The sequence below is a fragment of the Empidonax traillii genome, unplaced genomic scaffold (assembly GCF_003031625.1).
Source record: "Empidonax traillii isolate 1590-97213 ecotype Southwest subspecies unplaced genomic scaffold, ASM303162v1 scaffold1355:size217225, whole genome shotgun sequence".
NCBI lineage: Eukaryota > Metazoa > Chordata > Aves > Passeriformes > Tyrannidae > Empidonax > Empidonax traillii.
Genome location: NW_020956548.1, coordinates 96,223 through 109,101, shown reverse-complemented (window position 1 = coordinate 109,101; position 12,879 = coordinate 96,223). Strand labels below are relative to the sequence as shown.

At 47.7% G+C, this 12,879-nt stretch overlaps 1 protein-coding gene across 1 annotated transcript in view; it reads right to left on the bottom strand.

The window, feature by feature from the left end:
* Positions 1-9,156: 9,156 nt before the first annotated feature.
* The window catches only part of NOBOX (NOBOX oogenesis homeobox), a 15,007-nt gene continuing 11,284 nt past the window's right edge, over positions 9,157-12,879 (bottom strand). Inside the window, exons 6-8 of the mRNA XM_027906768.1 lie at positions 11,832-12,093; positions 11,105-11,445; positions 9,157-9,428 (exon numbers count right to left, since the gene is read on the bottom strand). Coding sequence (XP_027762569.1) covers positions 9,157-9,428; positions 11,105-11,445; positions 11,832-12,093 — 875 coding nt within the window. The remainder of the gene's footprint in view (positions 9,429-11,104; positions 11,446-11,831; positions 12,094-12,879) is intronic.

Sequence of the window (12,879 nt, the reverse complement as noted above, 5' to 3'; positions counted from 1 at the left end):
TTCCAACGCTGGCCTTTAGTCCTCGAGTGGCCACTCCCTTGTGCTGTGTCCCCCCAGCATCACTGCTCCCTTTGCAGCGTGACCAGGGCAGGTCCTGCTGGATGGAAGGAGCTGGCATCTCCAGCTGCTGCTCCTTGGCAGTGTGTGAGGACAGAGCAGGGTGGGGGAGCTGCACCACAGGACAGGTTATTCAGCCCTTTCCAGACCCGCAGTCTCGCCTCAGCTGGAGGTTTGTAATTAAAAGGAACAGGTTTAAACATCCTTGGGGGCTGCTCTGCTGCCGGGGTTTCCCCGTGCCTGCTTATCCTGGCGGGGATATTCCCAGCAGGGAGTTGGGACATCTCCACAGCTCAGGTGATGTCCCCACCATCAGCAGCACGACAGAGGCAGAGGAGAGGTGGGTCAGGAAGCTCGTGATTCACGGCTTGGATCCATTTGCAGGATTCAAACAGATGCAAAGAGATGTGAAGCGTGGCAGGGGATGGATGTTCAGTGAAGTTACTGTTTTGCCTCTCCCTGTGTGTGGGACCAGCCACTCCTTTTTAGCTCCCTGTGGCTTTATGGGTGTGGAAACAGAAAAATCTCTGTTGTTCAGGGGGTGCCAGTAGAGTCTGTCCCTGTTTTCAGATAGAATCCACACAGCTGTGCTGTGCCTTGGGGCAGGTTGGCTGCTCCACAGGTGAGAAATGGCTTTATTCACAGTGTGAGTTCTAGGGGCAGATGCTTCTCCTGATTTTTAGTACCCAGAGACTGCCCCCCTTTTGTAGTATGGGAACACTGATTTGTAGGCCCTCAACCATTAATATCACCGGGCCACCGAGTGTAAAGAAAATGATTTGCACCGTGGTTTTACTTCTATTTTCCTTCTATTTAAGATTTTCCTGGAAGACCTGTGTGTGAGGTGAACGAGGGAGGCCTTTCTCTGTAGAGACAGAAAGAATATCACACTGCATGTGTTAATTTTTCCTGTAAAAATCCCCCAGGGTATGTGGACAGTAAAGTTTAAGGATAATTAGAATCATGAGATCACAGAATAGTTCAATTTTGGAGGGACCTCAGGGGGTCCAACCTCCTGTTCAAAGCAGGGTCAGCCATGAGGTCAGACAAAATTGCTCAGGCCCTCACCTAAGCTGATCCTGAAAACCTCCAAGGATGGAAATTTGACAATCTCCTGATCCCCTGCTGGGCTGGTGTCCTGATGAGAAAGTTTTCCCTTGCAAGTTTGAACTTCTCTTGTTTGAACCTCTGCCTGTTGTCTTGCCGTGGCAAGGAGCCTTTTTGGCCATCTCCTCACAGATACTGGAAGGTTGCCATTAACCCCCTCCCAGCAAAGTCTTCTCCAGCTTGGACAAGCCGTGTAGCCCTACATAATCAGCCCTCTGATTATGCTCCTGCTGATGCAGCCCAGGGTGCTGTTGGCCTTCATTGCTGCACGGTGGGCCATTAATGGCCAGGGTCAGAACAACTATATGGGCGAAAAACAGTTCCTTTGGAACTTTATGGGTTGGTGATGGTTAGTATGTCCATGCCCAAGGACTTTGGAGTGGAGAAAGAAACAAAACTGAAGGTGGAAACGGGGCAGAAAGATGAGCAACCATCAGACACCCCTCAGCAGGTCATTCCTATCCAGGACTTCTCATCCCACGTGCCAAGGTCCAGCAGTCAGGGTTAAGTTTCTCCTCCTTGTGAGTGCCAGCTTGGCTCCACCCTTGCCTTGGCACTTGCAATTAGGAAAAGCTGATTTTTGCTGCCATAAGTTCCCCTTCCTGAGCCTGTCAGTGTATCTCATGAGCTGCCTCCTCTTGTTTTTCCCAGCAGTGGGGGACACAAGCGACCACATCCCTTTCCGGTGTTGTGATGGCATCTTGTCACACCATGAGAGGACCCCTCCTCCCTGGGGCTGGCAGAGCTCCCATCTCACTCCTTGGGGGAGATGTCTATTAAAAAGCTCAGGCTTTCCTTCTGTGAGTGTTTTGTTTTGCAACGTATGTCACAGTTATCTGTAAAATTAGTCCTGCAGCTGGTCCCAGCAGTTCCTCCGTGCCTTTTGTGATTGCTGTTTATCAGCACCTTGTTGTTGCCAGAGTTCGAGTGTCTGGGCTAAAACTTTCTGCCTCGAGTCGAATAGGTTTTTTTTTACATGCTGAAGTATCTTTGGTCGTGGCCAACAATGATTCTAGTGGAAAAAAATGTTGGCTTGCCTGGGTTTAAAAAAAAATTAAAAAATCAGCCATTTAACTGAAGCAGTCTCTGTTTTGGAGGCAGTGCCTGACAGTTGTGGATGGTTTCTGTCATTTATTAGCAAGGTACCCGTAGCTTTTCAGAAGGGAAAAGCCACAGAAGTGAGAGATTCTGGGAGACACCTGAATGTGTACAGTTCTGATAGACCAGCTGGGGAAGCCACCAGAATGCCTGGGTGTTCCAGCATAACAAAGCAAAGCTCAAGAGCCTCGCCTACGCTCAGCCCCACATGCACAACCAAATTTTCTCAGCCTGGCCAGAGCTGAGGTGGGTGGCTGTTGCCTTTGGCTCGCCCCCAGGAGGAGATGACCTCACCTGGCCCCCTGGGAAGGTCTCCCTGCGTGGGAAGCTCTTTCCCAGGTGCTGATGGACATCGATATGGATGTGCCCGGAGGATGGGATGTGGTGTAAATAGTCCAGAGGCAAATTTTCTCAAGGTCAAGGCAGGAGGAAGGGCCTAGATAGAACAGCCTTGTGATGAAGACACATTGATTTTTGTCCTGCTTCAGGCCCAAAGTGATGTGAGGCAAGTCATGGGGTCTTTCCATATCCCTCATTTTCGGAGTTTACTTGGCAAAGTACTGGGCACAAATGGGAACAGCTGAAGTGTGTGAGAGCCTTGCACTACAAAAGCCTTCACCTGCTGAAGAAAGATGCTGCTGTTAGCTCAGCCCGTTGCCAGCAGCTGTTTCTGAACTTGAAAGTTTGTGTGCCTGAGCTCCCAAGCTGTGAAGTGAGGATGGAGAAGACAACTGTGATGCTGCCTCCTACTCCTGCAGGGTGCAGTGTGAATACTTTCATGTTTGTTGACAAACAATCATGAGGAGCATCATCAAAATGCCACATGGAAATTATTAACTACTCAGTGAGGAATTAAGACTGCATGAAGTAAATATGGTCTCAGCCACACACACTGGCTGAAAAGACTAAGTCCCAGTTGGTACCTACTCACTGTCTGAGACCAGGGGTTCTGAGCTAAAAATAGTCTTTACATACCACTTCACATATGCACAGGCTCAGAAGAGCTGAATAGAAGTTGTACCTTCATAGCAGCACTTCCTAATTTTTGAATTATTAACTGAAATAATTTCTTGCCTTTTTTTGAGGTGAAACATTTACACTCTTTCAAGTGCTATTCTACCCTCTAAAAAGTGACTGTCACTGCCTGCACATCAGCTATGGCCCGTGGAAAGCCTCTCAGAAGGATTTTGTTTGCCGCCTGCCCGCTCTGTTCCAAGCAGGATATTTTCCATTTTGCAGGCAATTGCCAGTAAAAAAAAAAAGAGTCCTAGAGAATTCCAGGCGTGCCTCTGCACCTCTCCAGATAACAGCTCCTTTTTATGTCAGTGAAACTACGGTGTGGCTAATTTTGTGCAAGTACCTTTGAGGGCCAAAGGTGCTCCTGAAGCAGGAGCTTAATTTAGTCTGTGCTGTGTGGGCTTAGGGGTTCCTCACCCATTTTCCCCTGTCTGGGTCGGGTTTTGCTGACCCAGTAAGTTAAACAGAAACAATTCTTGTTCTAGGATGTTATTCAGCAGCATCACACTTATACAGTCACTTTTCAGAGCACAACAGGGAATTCCCTCTCCTCCTCCTCCTCCTCCTCTTCATTATTTTTTTCTGTGCTCCCAGACTCTGAGCCAGGGCAGGATGAAGGGAGGGTGTTGGGTGCCCAGTATATTATTCACCCAGAGCTTTGCCTGTGGGAGGAGTCCTGCCCACCAGACTGGAACCTGCTCAGGCTCCAGAGCAAACTCTGCTAAAAAACCAGCTTTCACTAAAGCACGGCCTGCTGGAGGCACCATCACCTACATCAGCAACAGGATTCTTTAAATCCCTGGAGGACTCGGTGACCTCCCTCAGCCTTGGGACAGAAACCATTTCACAAGGAATTAAGTCAGAGAGGAATCAAGCCCATTTCTCACTGCACTCCTGATTTGTACCCACTCTGAGCAGCCAGGGATGCAGCTGAGCTGCAGGTCAGCCCCCTGCCCACGCTGCACCCTCGTTTGTGTTGGACCAGGCAGTGCTGGCTCCCCTCCTGCTGCCCCGTTCCTCCGTGTCTTTTCACACCTCAGGCTTACTCTTCCACCTTTATTCAGCTGCTTCTTGGCCAGGATGGAGAGACCGATGCATATTCCTGCAAGTATTACTCACTTCTCCCCCCACGCAGAGGCTCTCCCGTGGGAGCAGCCCAGCACCACAGGGCAAGCCTCGCCTATAGGGAGGACAGGGAGATGGGGATTCCCTTTCCATTTCCTCCCTTTGTGCAAGGCAGGGTTTAAAACAGTGTTTAGAATCAGTGGGATGACTCAGTACAGCAGCTCTGGCAGAGTGGGGAGCCTAATTTGGAAAAAAAAAAAAAAAAAAAAAAAAGGCAATGACTTTTGCATTATGATGCACTGGCTGCTACTCAGTCATCAGTACACAAAGGGCTTTTCTTCCTGAGCCATTAGCTCAATGAATCACCAGGAGTGTTTCTCCGGAGCCCCATCTCCCTGTTCTTCCCGGGCTGGGCTGGCACACATCCCCCTGCCACTGCGAGGACACGGCACAAACAGGAAGATGCTTTTTCGGAACGGGAGGTTCGCTGTAAAAAAATAAACCGTGACTCCCTCTGCTGAGAACAGCGAGCAGAAATTACGGGAAACATTTGCAGCCTTTGTTGTTGCGAACGGAGGGTTTGTTGTGAACAGCCCAGCTGGCAGAGCAGGCTGGGGCTGGGTGTGGGGTGGCTCTCAGCCCTGCAGCCCCAAAGCTGACACTGCCTTCCCAGTGTCTGTGCTGTGCTGAGGAGAGGGCAAAGTGCCCAGAAGCTGCTGGAGCACCTCCCCTAATGGAGACAGGCTGAGAGAGTTGGGATTGATCAGCCTGGAGAAGAGGAGGTGGCGTGGAGACCTCACAGGATCTTCCAGGATCTGAAAGTGCCTACAGAGAAAGCTGGAGAGGGACTCGTCATCAGGAACTGGAGTGACAGGACAAGGGGGAATGGCTTCAAACTGACAGAGAGCAGGTTTAGATTGGATATCAGGGAGAAATTCTTCCCTGTGAGGGTGGGGAGGCCCTGGCACAGGTTGCCCAGAGAAGCTGTGGCTGCCCCATCCCTGGCAGTGTCCCAGGCCAGGCTGGATGGGGCTCTGAGCAACCTGGGCTGGTGGAAGGTGTCCCTGCCTATGGCAGGGTGTTTGGAATGAGATGATCTTTAGGGTCCCTTCCAACACAAACCCCTTGTTATGACTCTAAGGACTCCTGAGACATCAGCAAGGTTTCAGGCAGACTGAAGTGCTCCTCGAGCAAAACGCAAAGATGACCTCAAGAGGGTGGGGTGTGACAGCCCAGCATTCTGATCCCCGTGTGAAAATCCAAAGGGGACACTGAAAAAGGTGGCTGATGGCTTTCTGGCCCCCACTTGCCCTTCTGGCACCACCAAGTACCCTGAAGCCCACAGGTCACTCAGGGAATGAAAGCACCTTCTGGAGCCGTGTGTGATTATGACAAATTAACGAGCAGGTGAACAGATGAAAGATCCTAACCAGAATTACTTACTACACAGTGTAAAAGCTTAAAAAAATCTACTAGTATAGTATAACAAAATAATACAGTGCACTGCAACAAAGCAATTCTATTAAAGCAATTGTATTGAAGCTAGCAATGGAACTATCATTAAGTAGAGATTGATATAACTCACCACACGAGGTTGAGGGCAGCTCTCTCGTTGTCCTGGAGTCCCTCTGTGTTGGTTTTGATGACTGACGCTATGCAGGCTCACCTGGCACAGGTGTTATCATCATTATGCTAAATATGATCATCGTTAAGGTAAATGAGGACTCACAGGTGTTTTCATGCTCATCAGCATTCAGCTGTGAAGGTGGATGGCACTGACAGGTGACTGATTTGGTTTTGTTTTGGGTTTGTGGTTTTTTTTTAATGTGTTGTGCTTAGCACAGCTGTGTGAAGAAAAATCAGCATTTACCATTCAGCAATAGATTATTGTCTCATGTGATTTGCAGCAACCTTTATAATAAATGCAAAAAAAAAAAAATACCTTGGGAATTCCTGCTGTTAAACTGAATTGATACTGCCTAATGTATCCCACTTTACAGAAACTAAAAAGCCTGTAAGAAAAGATTTCTCTCACTGACTAAAATCAAAAAGTTAGTTGATGACAGTTTATGGGCTCTCACCACATAAAACAGGACTTGCTCATAGAAAATAATGTCTGCTTGGTGGCCAAGGCACATAGGAAATGGCCAATGTGCCAGATTTACCTGTTTAGAAGTAGCAAAGTTAAAAATTTAATTATGCTAAAATATGCAGCATAGAGGACAAACATGCAGATGTGTGTGCTTTTCAGCTGAACAGCCACACTTTGGGGAGCTGGACAAAACCTTACAGTCTCATTCCTTCTGTGGAAACAAGTTTGGGACAATAACCTCACTCCCATTTCCAGTCTCACAGCCATGGTACTGCACAAGTCCAATACAAATACATCCACAATTTGGCTTTCCACCTCGAAAAACAACTTGAAAAAAACCCCCAGTAACACCTGATAACACACACAGCTTTATCTGTTTGCACCACGTCCTGCTTCAAATTTCTGACTACTTGGCTTGGCACTTCCATCATCAAATGATGATACAGAGGCAAAACAATTGTCTCCTTCAAAAGAGGGGGTGCCACAGTCAGGAAGCCCCAGCATTTGGAATTTTTGTTGTGCCCACCCTAACAAAGTGAGCCTTCTTGAGGTTTAACATGAAAAGGGAATAACAGAACGACACAAGGGGCCCGAACCCACCCGTGCAACACTAAATCCACTGCCAGTAAATTGCACTACTCTCAGGTAATCCCAATGAAAACTCCTATTCACACCTCTTGGAAATATTGTTTTAGGCTGTTCAGCTCAACAAATCTCAGCTCATTACAGATGAGAATTAACTTTTGCTCTAGGAAATGCCAATTCCAGAATATCCACACCAATCTGTAGGTTTAAGACATAAACCTATTCCTGTCTACACTGCTTTGTCTTTCCAGCAGCATTCAGCCACTGCCAGACATAAAAGTGTTTTACAGGACACAGGAGAAAGAAAAAGGAGAGGACCTGCAGCATTCAGCTCCTGCCAGACTCTTTTTATGGACAGACTACAGAGAAACTGCAACAAAAGACCTGGTAATGCTTAATTACAAGGTACAGGAGGGGCCCCCAGATCCTGGTAAATATAAAAAATTATTCAGGCCTTTGCCAGTGTCTAAAAGACAGTGGAGAGACTCAGGGTTTAACACAGAAATAGGGAAGGAAATGCATGTGCATCTTCCTGCTGCACGATGCTGTTTCCTCACAAGGACAGGGGGAGAGCCACGTTTTTAGCCACTCATCCATCCCACAGATCCAGGCTGTTCCAAACAGGTTCCTGGGGACTGCAGCTCCGTTTGTGTACCAGAGTAAACCATCTCACCCCTGGAATCCTCTGCTCTTGCCCCTGACAGCTGAATTCAGAGACACATTTTGTTTCCCAGGCTGTCCCTGGTAAAGCAGGAGCCAAGATGATCAAGCCAAGATCCAATGGATCAGTTCAAATGGGATGCTAAACCAATTAATAACTGAGAGGGATCCAGTTACACTGCCAGCATTTATAGTCACAGTTTTGCACCTGTTTATTGTTACAGTTTTACAGTGAAAATACATTTTTTTAAAGTAATTCAAGGCTACAAAACACCAAACTAATGGTGGACTTGCAAAAACACATCTTCCTCCGTCTGGAGTCCCTAAAATGAGGTGGAGTTCCTCCCCATCTTTTGCATACATCTTATTCTTCCTGTGCTCTCTTCCCAGGAATTCCAGGACAGCAGCCATATCTTCTGACTCTTGCATGATCTGGAATTTCCACCCATGGGATTCTGGTGCCTGTATCAGCCCTTTTCTGTCTGTGGGTTCCTTAAGATTAGAATTCAGGATTAAAGAATTCAGATTAAACTCAGGAGACTTGCAAAAAACACACACAAAAAAAGAAACAAAACAAAACAGGAAAAAACCCCACAAACAAACAAAAAAAAAGCCACCACAGACCAGAAGCTTTTACTGATTGAAATTTCCCCACTTCTTTCCTCAGCAGGAAAATAATCATGGCCACAAGAAAAAAGAACACCAAAAAGAAAAAAAAATAAGGTGCTTCTGTTGCAAATATTGTTATTACTCTCTTTTTGACTCTTCTTATTTTGCAGAGTTTAAAATGGCAATGTTTCCTTTTCCTTTGTTTTTTTTTTTTCCCCTCAGAGAGCAGCATCAGTCATTAGTTTCTTCTTTGATTTCTGAAAAAAAAACCCAAACAGATTCATAACAAAATGTCATTTCACATGACACAAAATACCCTGGATTTTTCAAATGTCTCACATTTCAAAATTAGACACACATACAGCCCCATACACCTCCAAAGAGCATTTAAGGCATATGGCACCTTTCAGCAACTCAAAAGTAGGGCAATTTTGTTTCCAAAACAAAAGGCTGAAAATGGAAATCCAGACAGAAAGCTCTCTGTTCTCTTCCCTTTTCCCCATCTCATGCTGAAGAAGTTTTGCCTTGAAGAGAGGTGTTTGTATCTCTGGAAATCTTAGAAACTGTCAGTCCTGTGCAGCCATTCAGCTCACAGCAGGTGTTGCCTGAGAGAACTCTGGCATCTATTTTACTGACTTCTACAAACAGATGGACCCAAGAACCAGGTACAGGATAACGGGACCAGCCTCGGATGGCAGCCCAGAAGAAAGAAAGAAGAAAGTTCCATTCCCATTCATGCCACAGTTCTGATCCCTGCATTCAGAGGAGCTACTGCTGCCTTGGAACTCTTTCCTGTTCCCCTCAAAAAGAAACTCAGCTGGCCTTCCAGTTGCCAGCAGTGGTGTCTCCCTTCTTGCTCCACCACTCTACACCCTCTCTCTTTCAGCCAGCGATGCCAACTCCGGCTCTGTTTGGCGGCTCTGGTTTGAACTCTGCTCTGGAGCCATTCCCTTCTGCTTTCCAGCCTGTGACACGGATCCCAGCGCCGTTCCATTGGGCACTTGAAGCAGACAGGGCTCTGTGAAGCTCTGTCCTCCTGCCATGCTGGAAAATGTCATTTGGGAGTGCAGCTGGTTTGAGAGCTGAGCTCCCTGCACGTAGAAATCACTCCAGGGGACAGCCTGATAGGCAGTGATGTCTGCTGGGGGAAAAGCAACAAAGGAAAGACAGTTTTTATCCAAAAGTTTTTATCCAAAAGGTAGTTCTTAGGAGGGAAAACTTAGGAAGCCCATGGCATTGTTACAACGTAAAAAGAAATCATGATGCCACTCAGCACTGATCCCGAGAGTATGTAATGACATCAGAGACACCCATTCCCCAGTTGTTTTTTTTCTCCACTCCTATTTTCCAAGAGGTTCAAGCTCTGCCAAGCATACCCTGAATGTTTAATCTTCACTTTCATTTACAGAAGCTGGAAGCAGGAAAGTTTTGTTAGGTAATATCTATAATCCAACTAAGCTGCTCACCTGCTTACAGTATCTGAAGGTAAGACTCACAGGTGTGTCTGCACTGACAGATTGGTTCCCTGCCCACTGCACTTTGGGAACCTGGAACCTTTTTAGGAAGAAATCCTTCCCTGTGAGGGTGGGGAGGCCCTGGCACAGGTTGCCCAGAGAAGCTGTGGCTGCCCCATCCCTGGCAGTGTCCCAGGCCAGGTTGGATGGGGCTCTGAGCAACCTGGGACAGTAGAAAGTGTCCCTGCCCATGGCAGGGAGGTTGGAACTGGATGATCTTTAGGGTCCTTTCCAACCCAAACCATTCCATGATTCTGTGAACTTGGTCATACCAGTTGCAGGATCCCTTCCTTGAACAGAACTGCTGTGCAATGCTGACTGTGCTCTGGACAGAGTGAGAGAATATCAGCTCTGCCTCTGTTCCTTCAACAATCTTTCAACTTTATCAGCTTGCACCTTTACACACCCCTTTATGCTCACACAACATGCCCCAAAGAACTGAACCCACACTTTGGCATCACGCTATAAAAATGCTAATTTAGTGCACAGCCCTCTCATTACTTCTGGCACTTCAGGCTGAAAAACCACTAAAAAAGAATAATTATGCCTCGAAACCAGAGAGGGGAGACAGGCCAAGGGTGGTAGATAGCAGGGGTGCTGCAAACCTGGCCTGGAAATTGTCAGGAGCAATAATGGGACCACGAGCCAGCCTGCTGTGAGTCAGACTCTGTGAGTCACACTTCCCTCCCTGACAAGGTCCACAAGACTGGTACAGAAACAGTGGCAGCATCTGCGGTCTGAAACTATTCTCTTTATGTGATAAGACAAGAGATGTCGTTTTTGGACTGTGAGCTTAATTCAACAAACCTGACAGCCCAAATAAATTAAACTGCAGTGGTTTATCATTTGATTATACTTGGGCTTGAGGAACTTCAGAACACAAAGCCCGGACACAAAACAAGGAGACCAACAGTGCCAGTTTCACCTCGTCACTTTTTGGGAAATTATGCAGAAAGGCCTTAATCTGTTGCAAATTAAAACCAGAGGAAGAAAAAGAAAGATTCTATATATGCATACTCTGCTGGCTTCTGTCTCTCCTTTTGCACTACCCCAAGATAGGAAACTTCAGTCTGGTTTCTGCAGAAGCCCAACAGAGTGAGAAGCCAGCACTTAAAAAAAAAAAACCCCAAGCACACAAAGAAAATAAAAAAAATAAGATGGGCACATTATATGTATATATCTTTGTGCATGCATATGAATGTTTCTACTTTCTGTCCCAGCCACCAGTAAAAACACTGATGTCAAGGTTTGGTTCAGTTACTCCAGAGGTGCAGGATGACAAAATATTTCAGAGATTTACCTGAGTGCCCACTTGGCTGCTGTGGCACGAGCTGTCCCCCCATGTGGTTTTGTCCGTAGGTGGCTTGTGTGGTTCCGTGGGTTGCTGCTCCAGTGTTACCAGGCAAGGCCAGGAAAGCTGGGTGGGACTCTAGGGGCGTTGGAGGAGGGAGGTGGTCACTGGAGAGCACGTTGGTGGCCAGGTGATCAGGCAGCTGGCAGAAGTGGGAGAACTGGTGCTGCTGGGAATACTGGGACAGAGGGTAAATGCCCCCCTGGCTGCTGTACTGACAGTACATGCTCTCCAGGTTCCCTGTGGTCTCCAGCTGCTCAGGGTAATGGCAGGAAGGTGGTGGACTCCAGCTGCAGAGAGCAAGGAGAGGCAATCCAGAGATTAAAGCAGAGTCACAACAGCTACAGCAACCCATACAGTGAACAACTGTGTTACTGCCAACCCTGATCTGACCCCAACCCCTCCTCCCAGATGCCAGGACAAGGGCAACAGAAACCACTTGAGCCAAGTGGTTTCACAGCAGGATTCTTGACCAATGGGATTTAGCAGGGATTATCTTCCCACTCTCCAAAGCACACCCCAAAGCTGGAAACATCCTCTCTTTCACTTGACAGACACTCTCACTCCTGCACCTCACTTTTCACTTATGCTCCCACCTAATTCCTTGTCCCATGTCCCCCATTCCTCCTCCCTCAGGCTTTGCCTTCTTCCATTTCCCTTCCCATCTGTCCCCTACCCTTGGCTCTGGATGCTGTAGGTGAAGGTTTCCCTGGAGCCACTTTCCTGACCGGACAGGCAGCACTCGCTGCTGGCAGCGCCCAGCACCGAGGGGACAGCAGGGCTGTGGGGGCTGAAGGGCAGGTTGGTGGCCCTGCGGATGGGAGGAGGGCTGGGAAGGCTGGGGAAGCATTCCACCCTGCCGGGGTTGAAGCTGAGCTGCGGCGACGCCTTCGTCTGGACGGATTCACGAGGTGCCACCGTCCCTGCCACCGAGGAGGCTGTGAATGAACACAGGGACTTGTCACACTGGGCTGTCACAGCAGGGAGGAACAGCAGCAAGCAGAGGGAGGGAGGGAGGGGCAGAACAGAAAAGCAAGATGCCAGGGACAGAGTGGACATGAACTGGTGGGAATAGAAGGGAGCAAGCACCGGCGTTGCTGCAGAGAAGCACGGGGAAGTACCAGCAAGCTCTCTGGAGCACAGGGTGGTGTTTATTGGCTAAATAAAATTACCTTAATGATTTCAGCCTCTGCATATTATACTTATTCAGCTCTCAAGAAGGCAGGCAAGTGAAGCTAAGTACTTCCTGAAAAAAAAAGCCAGGAATGATCTCCCAGCCATCTTCCATCACTACTGTCCTCTGGGAGGAGTGTGCTCCACTCAGTTCAAAAGACTACCCTTTTGAAAAATTTAACTGTGGTTGGAAAGAAACAAAAAAACGTGCACATCCACATCCACACTCATTGTTTTGACCATATTTTCACTCGGATGAGTCATGCCAGAAACAGAAATTAAAAGAGCAGAGATGCCAGCTGAAGATCTTTTGGAAAAAGAAGCTGGGACACGGAAAAAAAAAGAAACCAACACCTTTTGGTTCCTAGAATCTTGTTTGGTGACCTCTCTCCTCAGTCACTGCTAGAAAATGAGAGAGGAGGAGTTTCTTACAGAAGAGCCTCTGTGGAAACAGGACAACAGAGGAAATTAAAGGTCAGAGTCACATATGCTGGTGATCCAGAGCAACAACTACACACAGAAGTTCAAGGAGCTTGCACATGGGGCAAGAG